The sequence below is a fragment of the Paramormyrops kingsleyae genome, chromosome 21, assembly GCF_048594095.1.
Source record: "Paramormyrops kingsleyae isolate MSU_618 chromosome 21, PKINGS_0.4, whole genome shotgun sequence".
Lineage (NCBI taxonomy): Eukaryota > Metazoa > Chordata > Actinopteri > Osteoglossiformes > Mormyridae > Paramormyrops > Paramormyrops kingsleyae.
In genome coordinates, this window is record NC_132817.1 from 9,253,954 (window position 1) to 9,265,398 (window position 11,445).

The following is an 11,445-nucleotide window of genomic DNA, read 5'->3' on the forward strand; positions in this document are numbered from 1 at the left end:
ATCTAAACCTAAATGCTAAGAATATGGACTTTATACTACGTTAAGCGTTTTCCCCTCCATTGACGCCCATTATAATTAGGAAAAGGCTTAATGTAATTTAAACTACCAAGACAGCCACCAAAAATCACCAAACTTCTCACACATATATCTGGTCATAAACACTTTCACCTGACGAAATATCAAAACCGAAATACAAGGAATATGGACTTTATTTTACGTAAAGCGTTTTCCCCTCCATTGACGCCCATTATAAGGAAAAGGCTTAATGTAACTTAAACTACCAAGACAGCCACCAAAAATCACCAAACTTCTCACACGTATATCTGGTCATAAACACTTTCACCATTAAACTTCTAATATATGTTTACATTGCTTCCCTATATTTTCCAGGTAGGGAAAAATGTTTAATTTAAGGTGAAGTAAGGAAATGGCCAATCACAAAAAATAAAGGACTGAAACGGGCCAATGAAATTAAGCGAAATAACGGACTCAACTATTTAAGACTTCGCCAGCAGCGATAAGAGACAGTCGTCCTGTTCGCAGCGTCCCGTAATTCTTTACAAATTAGTAGTGCAAATTCAATTTCAATTCAACAGCCTTTTTCACGGCTCATCTCTTAACAACTACTTTAGATTTACATTTTATTGGTGCCATTTATAGTAGTTATAATAATTATAATATAATAATAGTAGTCATTATATATATATATATATATATATATATATACACACACACATATACACATTTATTTATTCAAACATTATACATATATACTATAATATTACAATATTGTCATAGTACTATTCTTGTAATTCATCAAAATCTGTCATCCAACGGCCTTTTTCAAGGCTCACCTCTCAACAGCCTTTTAAGAGGCTAATAGGGTAATATTTTACCATAGTGTCCTTCATAACAGACATATTCTCAAAATACTGTCATTCAACAGCCACTCTCATGGCTAATCTCTCAATAATTGTGGTAGTTGTGGTGACGAACTCAGAAATTATGTCTTTCATGCAAAAACAGTCCGAGTTTACGCTGGCTGAAATAGACGTCATTCTTCTTAATGCCGAAAGGTACAAAGGTTTCATTTCCAATGAACCACTCCTGGAGCCAAAGGTGGGTGATGTATACCTATATAGGAGTCTGAAGGGAGGAAGATCTATGGAAGCATATGTGTAGCAAAATTCAATTTGCAATGCAATATGCAAAATGGCAATACAATATGCAAAATGACAATACAATATTCAAAATGGCAACGCAAAATTCAAAATGGCAATGGAATTCTGTATTTAAATTTACATTTTCCATCACCTCCACGCGTGCAAAATTTGGTGCAGAATGAAATTGAAAATTAAATTATATAATTTACATTTGCCATTTCCAACAGTAGTCTTAAGTTGTAAAGTGCATACTATTTTAATGCTTTATAAGTAGCAAAATTAAAATGAAAATGTATAACCCAAATTGATTTGATATGTGTAACGTGTCCAAGCAGAAACAGTAGCAAAATTATCATTTAAATGTTATTTGTCCTAAATGCATTTAGACTAACAGTTAGGACACTTACGATTGCATTTTCATCATGACGCCGTGGGATATTTGTAGCAAAATTCAATGCGGCTTTGAAAATGCATTCCGAGCTGACCACGCCCACCCTACGGCAATCATTGCGTCAAGGCGGGTATTGGCAAAAGCGTGTTACGTTTAGATCGTTTGAAACATGGCGGCTGGAGATCTGATAAGATCGTTGAATTCATTGGCAGATGATGTGGAGCGTGAACAGAGAAATAATGTTTTTGAAGCATCATAGAAACACATAGGCTGACTTGAATAATCTGATAAAAATTGAACTAGGGAATTCAGATCACTTGAGTAAATAAGAAACTTCACAGAGGCATGTTTCCCTGCTTGAAAAAAAACAAAACAAAACAAAACAATAGAAGCCCAATAGAAATCATCACAGAAATTCTAATGGTTTCCATTATAATACCATTATGAACCATTAACTTTTTCAAGTAAAACCATTACAAAATTCCTTTTGTAGTATGTTTTGGGCATTTTTCCAATAGGATTTAACACCGATAAAATCCATCACATACCAGTATACACCATTAAAACCAATGCAATTCCCATTATAACCATTACTTATTTTCTATTGTGTTTTGGGCAGGGATCAATTGTTTTTTTTTTTGTTTGTTTTTTTTTTCAAGCAGGGATACATGCCTCTGTGAAGTTTCTTATTTACTCAAGTCATCTGAATTCCCTAGTTCAATTTTTATCAGATTATTCAAGTCAGCCTATGTGTTTCTATGATGCTCCGATAGTAAACCCGGTTTAGGAAGGTTTGAACTGGATGCTACTTGTGAATTCTTGGCCCCGTCTGGTTTGATTGCCACTTTTATTTCTGGACCTTTTGTTTCTTTTTTTGGGGGGAGGATGTTTGATTTGGAAATGGGATGATTTTTGAGAGTGGGTTTTATCAGTGTGTTTTTTAGTCTTGTATTTTTTGGTGATTTGTGTTTTCTTGTATTATTTATTGATGTTCTGTATTTTGATTGGATTAAATGTTTTTTTTATTTAATTTTTTATTATTCCACATTAAATGATGATAGACATGCTTCACTAGGCTTGACTGCGGAGGTGTAGTTCACAGGCTGCACCTGTGACTTACCCCCCTGGTTGATGCTATTACTGCTCTGGGGTGCCTTTCCCAAACAACGATGGAAGTTAGCATTAACGATGCATCATACTATGGCAGTTCAAATTAACCAACATCCGACGTACGACTGTTTCCCAAAACCATCGTAACACAGTAGTTTGAACCACGTTAGTTTTTAACTACCATAGTTTGAACTACAATGGTTTCAGCGATGATTGGTCTGACTCATGGTGAGTCGTGCGCAAAAACGAACAAACTTCATAATATCAATGGTCTAACTTTAACAGCCGGTCGCATACAAAAATTCGCGAACTGTAATATAGTGAACATATCATGATATGTTGACACCTCTACTATACTACGTTATCCGGCAGATCGTGATATGTTGACGCCTTAAGGGTTGGTGGTCGGAGGCTGGATGGTGGCGCAACACACTAAGTCGCCGGCACCGGTGATCCAGAGGTCGCTGGTTCCAGCCTGAGTCACGTCCTCTACGATACTACGTTATCCGGCAGATCGTGATATGTTGACGCCTTAAGGGTTGGTGGGTGGTGGCGCAACACACTAAGTCGCCGGCACCGGTGATCCAGAGGTCGCTGGTTCCAGCCTGAGTCACGTCCTCTACGATACTACGTTATCCGGCAGATCGTGATATGTTGACGCCTTAAGGGTTGGTGGTCGGAGGCTGGATGGTGGCACAACACACTAAGTGTCTTGGAGCCTGCGATCCGGAGGTCGCTGGTTCAAGCCTGAGTCACGTCCTCTACTATACTACGTTATCCGGCAGATCGTGATATGTTGACGCCTTAAGGGTTGGTGGTCGGAGGCTGGATGGTGGCGCAACACACTAAGTCGCCGGCACCGGTGATCCAGAGGTCGCTGGTTCCAGCCTGAGTCACGTCCTCTACGATACTACGTTATCCGGCAGATCGTGATATGTTGACGCCTTAAGGGTTGGTGGGTGGTGGCGCAACACACTAAGTCGCCGGCACCGGTGATCCAGAGGTCGCTGGTTCCAGCCTGAGTCACGTCCTCTACGATACTACGTTATCCGGCAGATCGTGATATGTTGACGCCTTAAGGGTTGGTGGGTGGTGGCGCAACACACTAAGTCGCCGGCACCGGTGATCCAGAGGTCGCTGGTTCCAGCCTGAGTCACGTCCTCTACGATACTACGTTATCCGGCAGATCGTGATATGTTGACGCCTTAAGGGTTGGTGGTCGGAGGCTGGATGGTGGCACAACACACTAAGTGTCTTGGAGCCTGCGATCCGGAGGTCGCTGGTTCAAGCCTGAGTCACGTCCTCTACTATACTACGTTATCCGGCAGATCGTGATATGTTGACGCCTTAAGGGTTGGTGGTCGGAGGCTGGATGGTGGCGCAACACACTAAGTCGCCGGCACCGGTGATCCGGAGGTCGCTGGTTCCAGCCTGAGTCACGTCCTCTACTATACTACGTTATCCGGCAGATCGTGATATGTTGACGCCTTAAGGGTTGGTGGTCGGAGGCTGGACGGTGGCGCAACACACTAAGTGTCTTGGAGCCTGCGATCCGGAGGTCGCTGGTTCAAGCCTGAGTCACTACCTCTACTATACTACGTTATCCGGCAGATCGTGATATGTTGACGCCTTAAGGGTTGGTGGTCGGAGGCTGGACGGTGGCGCAACACACTAAGTGTCTTGGAGCCTGCGATCCGGAGGTCGCTGGTTCAAGCCTGAGTCACGTCCTCTACTATACTACGTTATCCGGCAGATCGTGATATGTTGACGCCTTAAGGGTTGGTGGTCGGAGGCTGGATGGTGGCGCAACACACTAAGTCGCCGGCACCGGTGAACCCTTAAGGCGTCAACATATCAGCGTAATATAGTAGAGGTAGTGACTCAGGCTTGAACCAGTGACCTCCGGATCGCAGGCTCCGGAGACGTAGTGTGTTGCGCCACCATCCAGCCTCCGACCACCAACCCTTAAGGCGTCAACATATCACGATCTGCCGGATAACGTAGTATAGTAGAGGAACCAGCGACCTCCGGATCACCGGTGCCGGCGACTTAGTGTGTTGCGCCACCATCCAGCCTCCGACCACCAACCCTTAAGGCGTCAACATATCACGATCTGCCGGATAACGTAGTATAGTAGAGGTAGTGACTCAGGCTTGAACCAGCGACCTCCGGTATCGCAGGCTCCAAGACACTTAGTGTGTTGCGCCACCAACCCTTAAGGCGTCAACATATCACGATCTGCCGGATAACGTAGTATAGTAGAGGTAGTGACTCAGGCTTGAACCAGCGACCTCCGGTATCGCAGGCTCCAAGACACTTAGTGTGTTGCGCCGCCATCCAGCCTCCGACCACCAACCCTTAAGGCGTCAACATATCACGATCTGCCGGATAACGTAGTATAGTAGAGGTAGTGACTCAGGCTTGAACCAGCGACCTCCGGTATCGCAGGCTCCAAGACACTTAGTGTGTTGCGCCGCCATCCAGCCTCCGACCACCAACCCTTAAGGCGTCAACATATCACGATCTGCCGGATAACGTAGTATAGTAGAGGTAGTGACTCAGGCTTGAACCAGCGACCTCCGGTATCGCAGGCTCCAAGACACTTAGTGTGTTGCGCCGCCATCCAGCCTCCGACCACCAACCCTTAAGGCGTCAACATATCACGATCTGCCGGATAACGTAGTATAGTAGAGGTAGTGACTCAGGCTTGAACCAGCGACCTCCGGTATCGCAGGCTCCAAGACACTTAGTGTGTTGCGCTGCCATCCAACCTCCGACCACCAACCCTTAAGGCGTCAACATATCACGATCTGCCGGATAACATAATATAGTAGAGGTAGTGACTCAGGCTTGAACCAGCGACCTCCGGATCGCAGGCTCCAAGACACTTAGTGTGTTGCGCCGCCATCCAGCCTCCGACCACCAACCCTTAAGGCGTCAACATATCACGATCTGCCGGATAACGTAGTATAGTAGAGGACGTGACTCAGGCTTGAACCAGCGACCTCCGGATCGCAGGCTCCAAGACACTTAGTGTGTTGCGCCGCCATCCAGCCTCCGACCACCAACCCTTAAGGCGTCAACATATCACGATCTGCCGGATAACGTAGTATAGTAGAGGACGTGACTCAGGCTGGAACCAGCGACCTCTGGATCACCGGTGCCGGCGACTTAGTGTGTTGCGCCACCATCCGACCACCAACCCTTAAGGCGTCAACATATCACGATCTGCCGGATAACGTAGTATAGTAGAGGTAGTGACTCAGGCTTGAACCAGCGACCTCCGGATCGCAGGCTCCAAGACACTTAGTGTGTTGCGCCACCATCCAGCCTCTGACCACCAACCCTTAAGGCGTCAACATATCACGATCTGCCGGATAACGTAGTATAGTAGAGGACGTGACTCAGGCTGGAACCAGCGACCTCTGGATCACCGGTGCCGGCGACTTAGTGTGTTGCGCCACCATCCAGCCTCCGACCGCCAACCCTTAAGGCGTCAACATATCACGATCTGCCGGATAACGTAGTATAGTAGAGGACGTGACTCAGGCTTGAACCAGCGACCTCCGGATCGCAGGCTCCAAGACACTTAGTGTGTTGCGCCACCATCCAGCCTCCGACCACCAACCCTTAAGGCGTCAACATATCACAATCTGCCGGATAACGTAGTATAGTAGAGGACGTGACTCAGGCTGGAACCAGCGACCTCTGGATCACCGGTGCCGGCGACTTAGTGTGTTGCGCCACCAACCCTTAAGGCGTCAACATATCACGATCTGCCGGATAACGTAGTATAGTAGAGGACGTGACTCAGGCTTGAGCCAGCGACCTCCGGATCGCAGGCTCTAAGACACTTAGTGTGTTGCGCCACCGACCACCAACCCTTAAGGTGTCAACATATCATGATATGTTCACTATATTACAGTTCGCGAATTTTTGTATGCGACCGGCTGTTAAAGTTAGACCATTGATATTATGAAGTTTGTTCGTTTTTGCGCACGACTCACCATGAGTCAGACCAATCATCGCTGAAACCATTGTAGTTCAAACTACGGTAGTTAAAAACTAACGTGGTTCAAACTACTGTGTTACGATGGTTTTGGGAAACAGTCGTACGTCGGATGTTGGTTAATTTGAACTGCCATAGTATGATGCATCGTTAATGCTAACTTCCATCGTTGTTTGGGAAAGGCACCCCAGAGCAGTAATAGCATCAACCAGGGGGGTAAGTCACAGGTGCAGCCTGTGAACTACACCTCCGCAGTCAAGCCTAGTGAAGCATGTCTATCATCATTTAATGTGGAATAATAAAAAATTAAATAAAAAAAACATTTAATCCAATCAAAATACAGAACATCAATAAATAATACAAGAAAACACAAATCACCAAAAAATACAAGACTAAAAAACACACTGATAAAACCCACTCTCAAAAATCATCCCATTTCCAAATCAAACATCCTCCCCCCAAAAAAAGAAACAAAAGGTCCAGAAATAAAAGTGGCAATCAAACCAGACGAGGCCAAGAATTCACAAGTAGCATCCAGTTCAAACCTTCCTAAACCGGGTTTACTATCGGATTTAAAACCACACCATCATGTCTGACACAGTTCCTTCTCAACCACACAGAATACTTTGCAACAGTTAAGAACAGGGATAAAACATCAGAATATGGAAGGCCACGACTAAAACCACATAAAAACAGTTGCTGCCATACTCTTACATTAAAAGCGCTCCCGATCCCTGCCATCCCAGACATCGAAAAGACTACCACAGTCACCCAGCCATTAAAATCAAGTAAGAGAGAACAATTAATAAACAAATGGTACGGTGGGTACGGCCACGACGCCGCCATGCCCATAGTAGGGATGCAACGGTACTCGGTAAAATACCGGACCGTTAGATCCGCGCTGCACGGTCCGGTACGCCCTTGTGTACCGCGGTATTCCGTTTTTGCACTTCCTTTTGAAAATGGCGATTAATGCTTATCAGGCTCCAGTTAAACAGTAAGCGCCAATGAGCGAAAGCCCTCCACCGTGAGTTAATGTCCAATCACTGTTGTGGCTCCACCCACTCGCCCTCTCACACTGACGTAACTGGAGCTGAGCTCGCAGCTCGGTACGCAGACGCAGAAAAAAAGAAAAACAAACCATTCACATTTCAGTGACGTTATAATTCCCGACCTCAATGACAAAGCCCGCAAAGCCATCGAAAACGATTTGGCTCAAGCACAGAGCCTCGAGTGGAATATACAGTGTTTAGAGCAATTTAACATTTTTTAAAGTGTTTTTGTTTACATTTTGTAAGTTTGAATTTTATATATGTATACATATTTCTGAAAGTATGTTTACTCTGACTACTGTGTTGTGTTTAGAGCACTTTAACATTTTTTTAAAGTGTTTTTGTTTACATTTTGTAAGTTTGAATTTTATACATGTATACATATTTTATACATAAATAAGAGTTAATTATTTGTTTTATTATTATTTGTAGCGTTGTGTTTAAACCAAACCGAAACCGTGGCCCAAATACCGAGGTACGTACCGTACCGTGGGATACCTGTACCGTCGCACCCCTAGTAGATACAGTAAGATATTCTGACAGACCTCAATAATTAAATAAACATAGTTGTTGTTGTTTTAGTTCTCTTCTACATTTTATATTGTGTGGGATTCAATAGAATTATAAAGAACATACAATGAATAGAGGAAAAGCAGAATATAGCTTAAAGCAGGGCATGATGAAAGGGGGGGGGGGGGGTTCATTCTAAAAAATGCAGTTAACTGAAACGAGAACTGACTGGCGCCGGCAGGGCAAGGTTACCTCATCGAGACCGATAGAGGGAGCCGACAGACAACGTAAGTAGCCCTTACGTATCTGTAGCCTTCCACAAGGACAAGTACTAACCGACTAACTAGAGCAAGTGTCAAACATGTGGTTGTCACGTAGACGGAAGGTAACGAGAGAGGGGGGGAGATGCCCAAAGGACTACAGCTGATACATATGGCAGAGCTTCCTCCTGTACATGCTGAATGTATGTCAGACGGCCGCTCCCGGATTTCAATCTGTCAGAGAATAAACCGGTGACCTGCAAAATCTCCCCGTGTCAGCTGTGAATCTCTTGACCCGGTGGAGATGGCGTAATCCAACAATTGTCACAGGGAACTACATCCTAACATGTGCTTATAAAATGTTTGTATATAGTACAGCATTAATAATAATAATAATAAAAGACAAAAACAAGCCCGGACATAGGAGGAGGGTTGGAATATATATATATATATACGGTTCTTCAAGAAGGAGGCATGGAATCTTGTTTTTTGTAATAAAAGAAATGTATTTTTGGAGTCCCGCCTGCTGTCCTCCTGTCTTTGGTGGCCGACCCCATGGGTTTTGCCGGTGCTCTCGCTCAGGCCATCACACCTTTCTGCAACATCAGTTTGTTTTTCTGTGCGCTAATTCCGACTAGTTTGACTTCTAGCTGCTACTCCCACTGCGCAGTTGTTAAATATCGACTTTTGGACATTTCAAGTTATGAACGGCTGTTCGGAATGTAACTCATTCGTAAGTAGAGGAGTGTCTGTATAGGTTAATGCTTCTAGTACAGTCTGGCTCACCAAATCCAAGCAGCATGTGGCTTCCTCAGTTAGCTAAATGACATTTATAATTAGAAGTAGTCTTTAAAACGGTGTCTCTCATCCTAGTCCTTGGGGACCCCGCACCACATTTCTGCTCTCTCCCAGTGCCCAACACCTCTATACAAAGTACTAGGTGTTCTTCATTGGCTGGGAGCACACTAGGTGCTCTTGATTGGCTGGGAGCACACTTGGTGTTCTTGATTGGCTGGGAGCACAAATGTGGTCTATCTAGGGCAGGGCTCCCCAGTTCTGGTCTTGGAGGGAAAGAGTCCAACACAGTTTGTAGATTTCCTGCTCAAACACATCTTAGTCAGCTGATTGCCCGGTTTATTAGGTGTGTCTGAGCAGCTGAAATCTGCACTTGGACTCTTGCCCTCCAGGACTGAAACGGGGAAATCCAAATCTAGGGGTTCCTGAGGACTGAGATGAGAAACACTGTTTTAAAAATACATAAGCAGCTTCAGATTTGAAGCTTGTATCTCCTGTGGGAGCTGCTCCTCCATGTTCACATGCGCCCACATTGCCCGGTGGACAGGTTCGGTGACGGCTACGTGGTCACCATGAAGATCAGGCCCGGCAGAGCTGGGATGAGCCCGGACCTCCGGCCGGCTGAAGCCTTCATGGAGAGCAGCTTCCCGGGCTGCGTGCAGAGAGAGAAGCACCACAGCACGCTGCAGTACGAGGTCCCCGTCTGCTCGCTGGCCCGCATCTTCCAGCTGGTGCTGACCAACAAGGAGAAGCTCAACATCGAGGACTACTCAGTCTCCCAGACGACGCTTGACCAGGTACGATAACGTCACTGAACGGGTACCGCCAGTCATTCATCTCTCCGGATTTTCCACCTTTGAGAACCGTTCTCCATTAGGGCCAGCATGTGGCTTAGTGGATTACGACACTATGCCCATGATCAGAAGGTCATCGGTTCAGATCTCAGGCACAGCAGAATGATTTCACCACTGAGCGAGGTCCTTAACCACCAACTGCTCCTGCTTTCACAACTTTGGATAAAGTGTCCGCTCAATAATTGTTAACATGCCCCCCTCTAGTCTGTTTACTCAAAGCTATCTGTATGCGTAGGGGGTTCTTTAATTTGAGTTCTACTTTCTTTGTTTTTTTGGGTGCAAACTGCAGGTTTTTGTAAACTTCGCCAAACAGCAGCAGTTGGGAGAGGAGGATAACCTGGTGTTACACCCACGGGCAGCCGGGGGGCGCCGAGGGACAAAGATCACACCGTTCAAAGGAAAGACATCCTGAAGGGGAAGAATAGTTAGGAATAATGACTAAATGTTATCAGAGGTATAGGACCCCTGCAGAGATGGGAAAGGCCCTCAGCGAGGAAACATCTGTAACGAAAAACTACGTTTATTATTTATTTTAAACTTTTTTTTTTTTCTCTTCTCAGTCTACGTGAGTACTTGTCTGTCCTTGTTAATTGACAGCGCGAGTGTTATCGATAGCTGCGGGTGTCGCGCGACCGGCGTTTCTGTCCGCGTACTTTCGCATCAAACACCCGCGGGGTAATATTATCTAACGCCGGTAATATTGTAGCACACTTGAATAAATTAATACTCCGTGTGGCGTTTGTCCTTTTTCCTTTTATTGCAAAATCTGCAATCACATAGCCTACAAACAGTTAGCGGGTTAGCAGCGTGGATGCCCGCGTGTGAACGCTACTTTGGCTGCGTTTAGTCTGAGCCAAAATGCTGCGCCAAATAAACATGGAAGACATCCACACCAATTAACCAACCATCCATTGCCTGAAAATATCTAGTACACTAATACAAGCTAGGTTACTAACTATTCCTCCAGCCATTCACCACCGTCACTAGATGCATTTTATGCGAACGCCATTAAGCCGATTCCGCCTTTATACGGTACAAGTTTCACATACGCTTCCTTTTAAAATAAGAAAACATTACTCGCTTTCTCACTGTTTACATCTATTACGCCATTCCCCTCGCATATGCTTTTGTGGCTTCTTTGCTTACCTGCAATCACATACAAACAGTTAGCGGGTTAGCAGCGTGGATGCCCGCTTGTGAACGCTACTTTGGCTGCGGGAGTGGTGAGAGGAAAGTACTGTGCGTGAACTGCAAGTTGCGGTGGTAAATTTCTTTCCTTCAGTTCAAAGTGTGGCCAAACA

General features: G+C 45.1%; 1 protein-coding gene across 2 annotated transcripts; it reads left to right on the top strand.

Annotated features, from left to right (window-relative positions):
- Positions 1-7,983: 7,983 nt before the first annotated feature.
- Positions 7,984-10,877, top strand: LOC111847541 (retinal-specific phospholipid-transporting ATPase ABCA4). Of its 2 annotated transcripts, XM_072704466.1 has the most exons (4): positions 7,986-8,200; positions 8,477-8,522; positions 9,838-10,087; positions 10,434-10,877. In XM_072704466.1, exons 3-4 carry the CDS (start codon positions 9,863-9,865, stop codon positions 10,554-10,556), a joined length of 348 nt encoding a protein of 115 aa, XP_072560567.1. In that variant the 5' UTR covers positions 7,986-8,200; positions 8,477-8,522; positions 9,838-9,862; the 3' UTR covers positions 10,557-10,877. The 2 variants fall into 2 exon arrangements, with proteins under 2 accessions (XP_023674573.2, XP_072560567.1); XM_023818805.2 differs by having other exon boundaries at positions 7,984-10,087.
- The last annotated feature ends 568 nt before the right edge of the window (positions 10,878-11,445 follow it).

Excerpts from the sequence above, each read along its gene's own strand:
- LOC111847541 (XM_023818805.2), top strand. The coding sequence starts at position 9,812 with ATGCGCCCACATTGCCCGGTGGACAGGTTCGGTGACGGCTACGTGGTC. Across the intron at positions 10,088-10,433 it reads CCCAGACGACGCTTGACCAG|GTTTTTGTAAACTTCGCCAA; the intron begins GTACGATAACGT and ends TGCAAACTGCAG.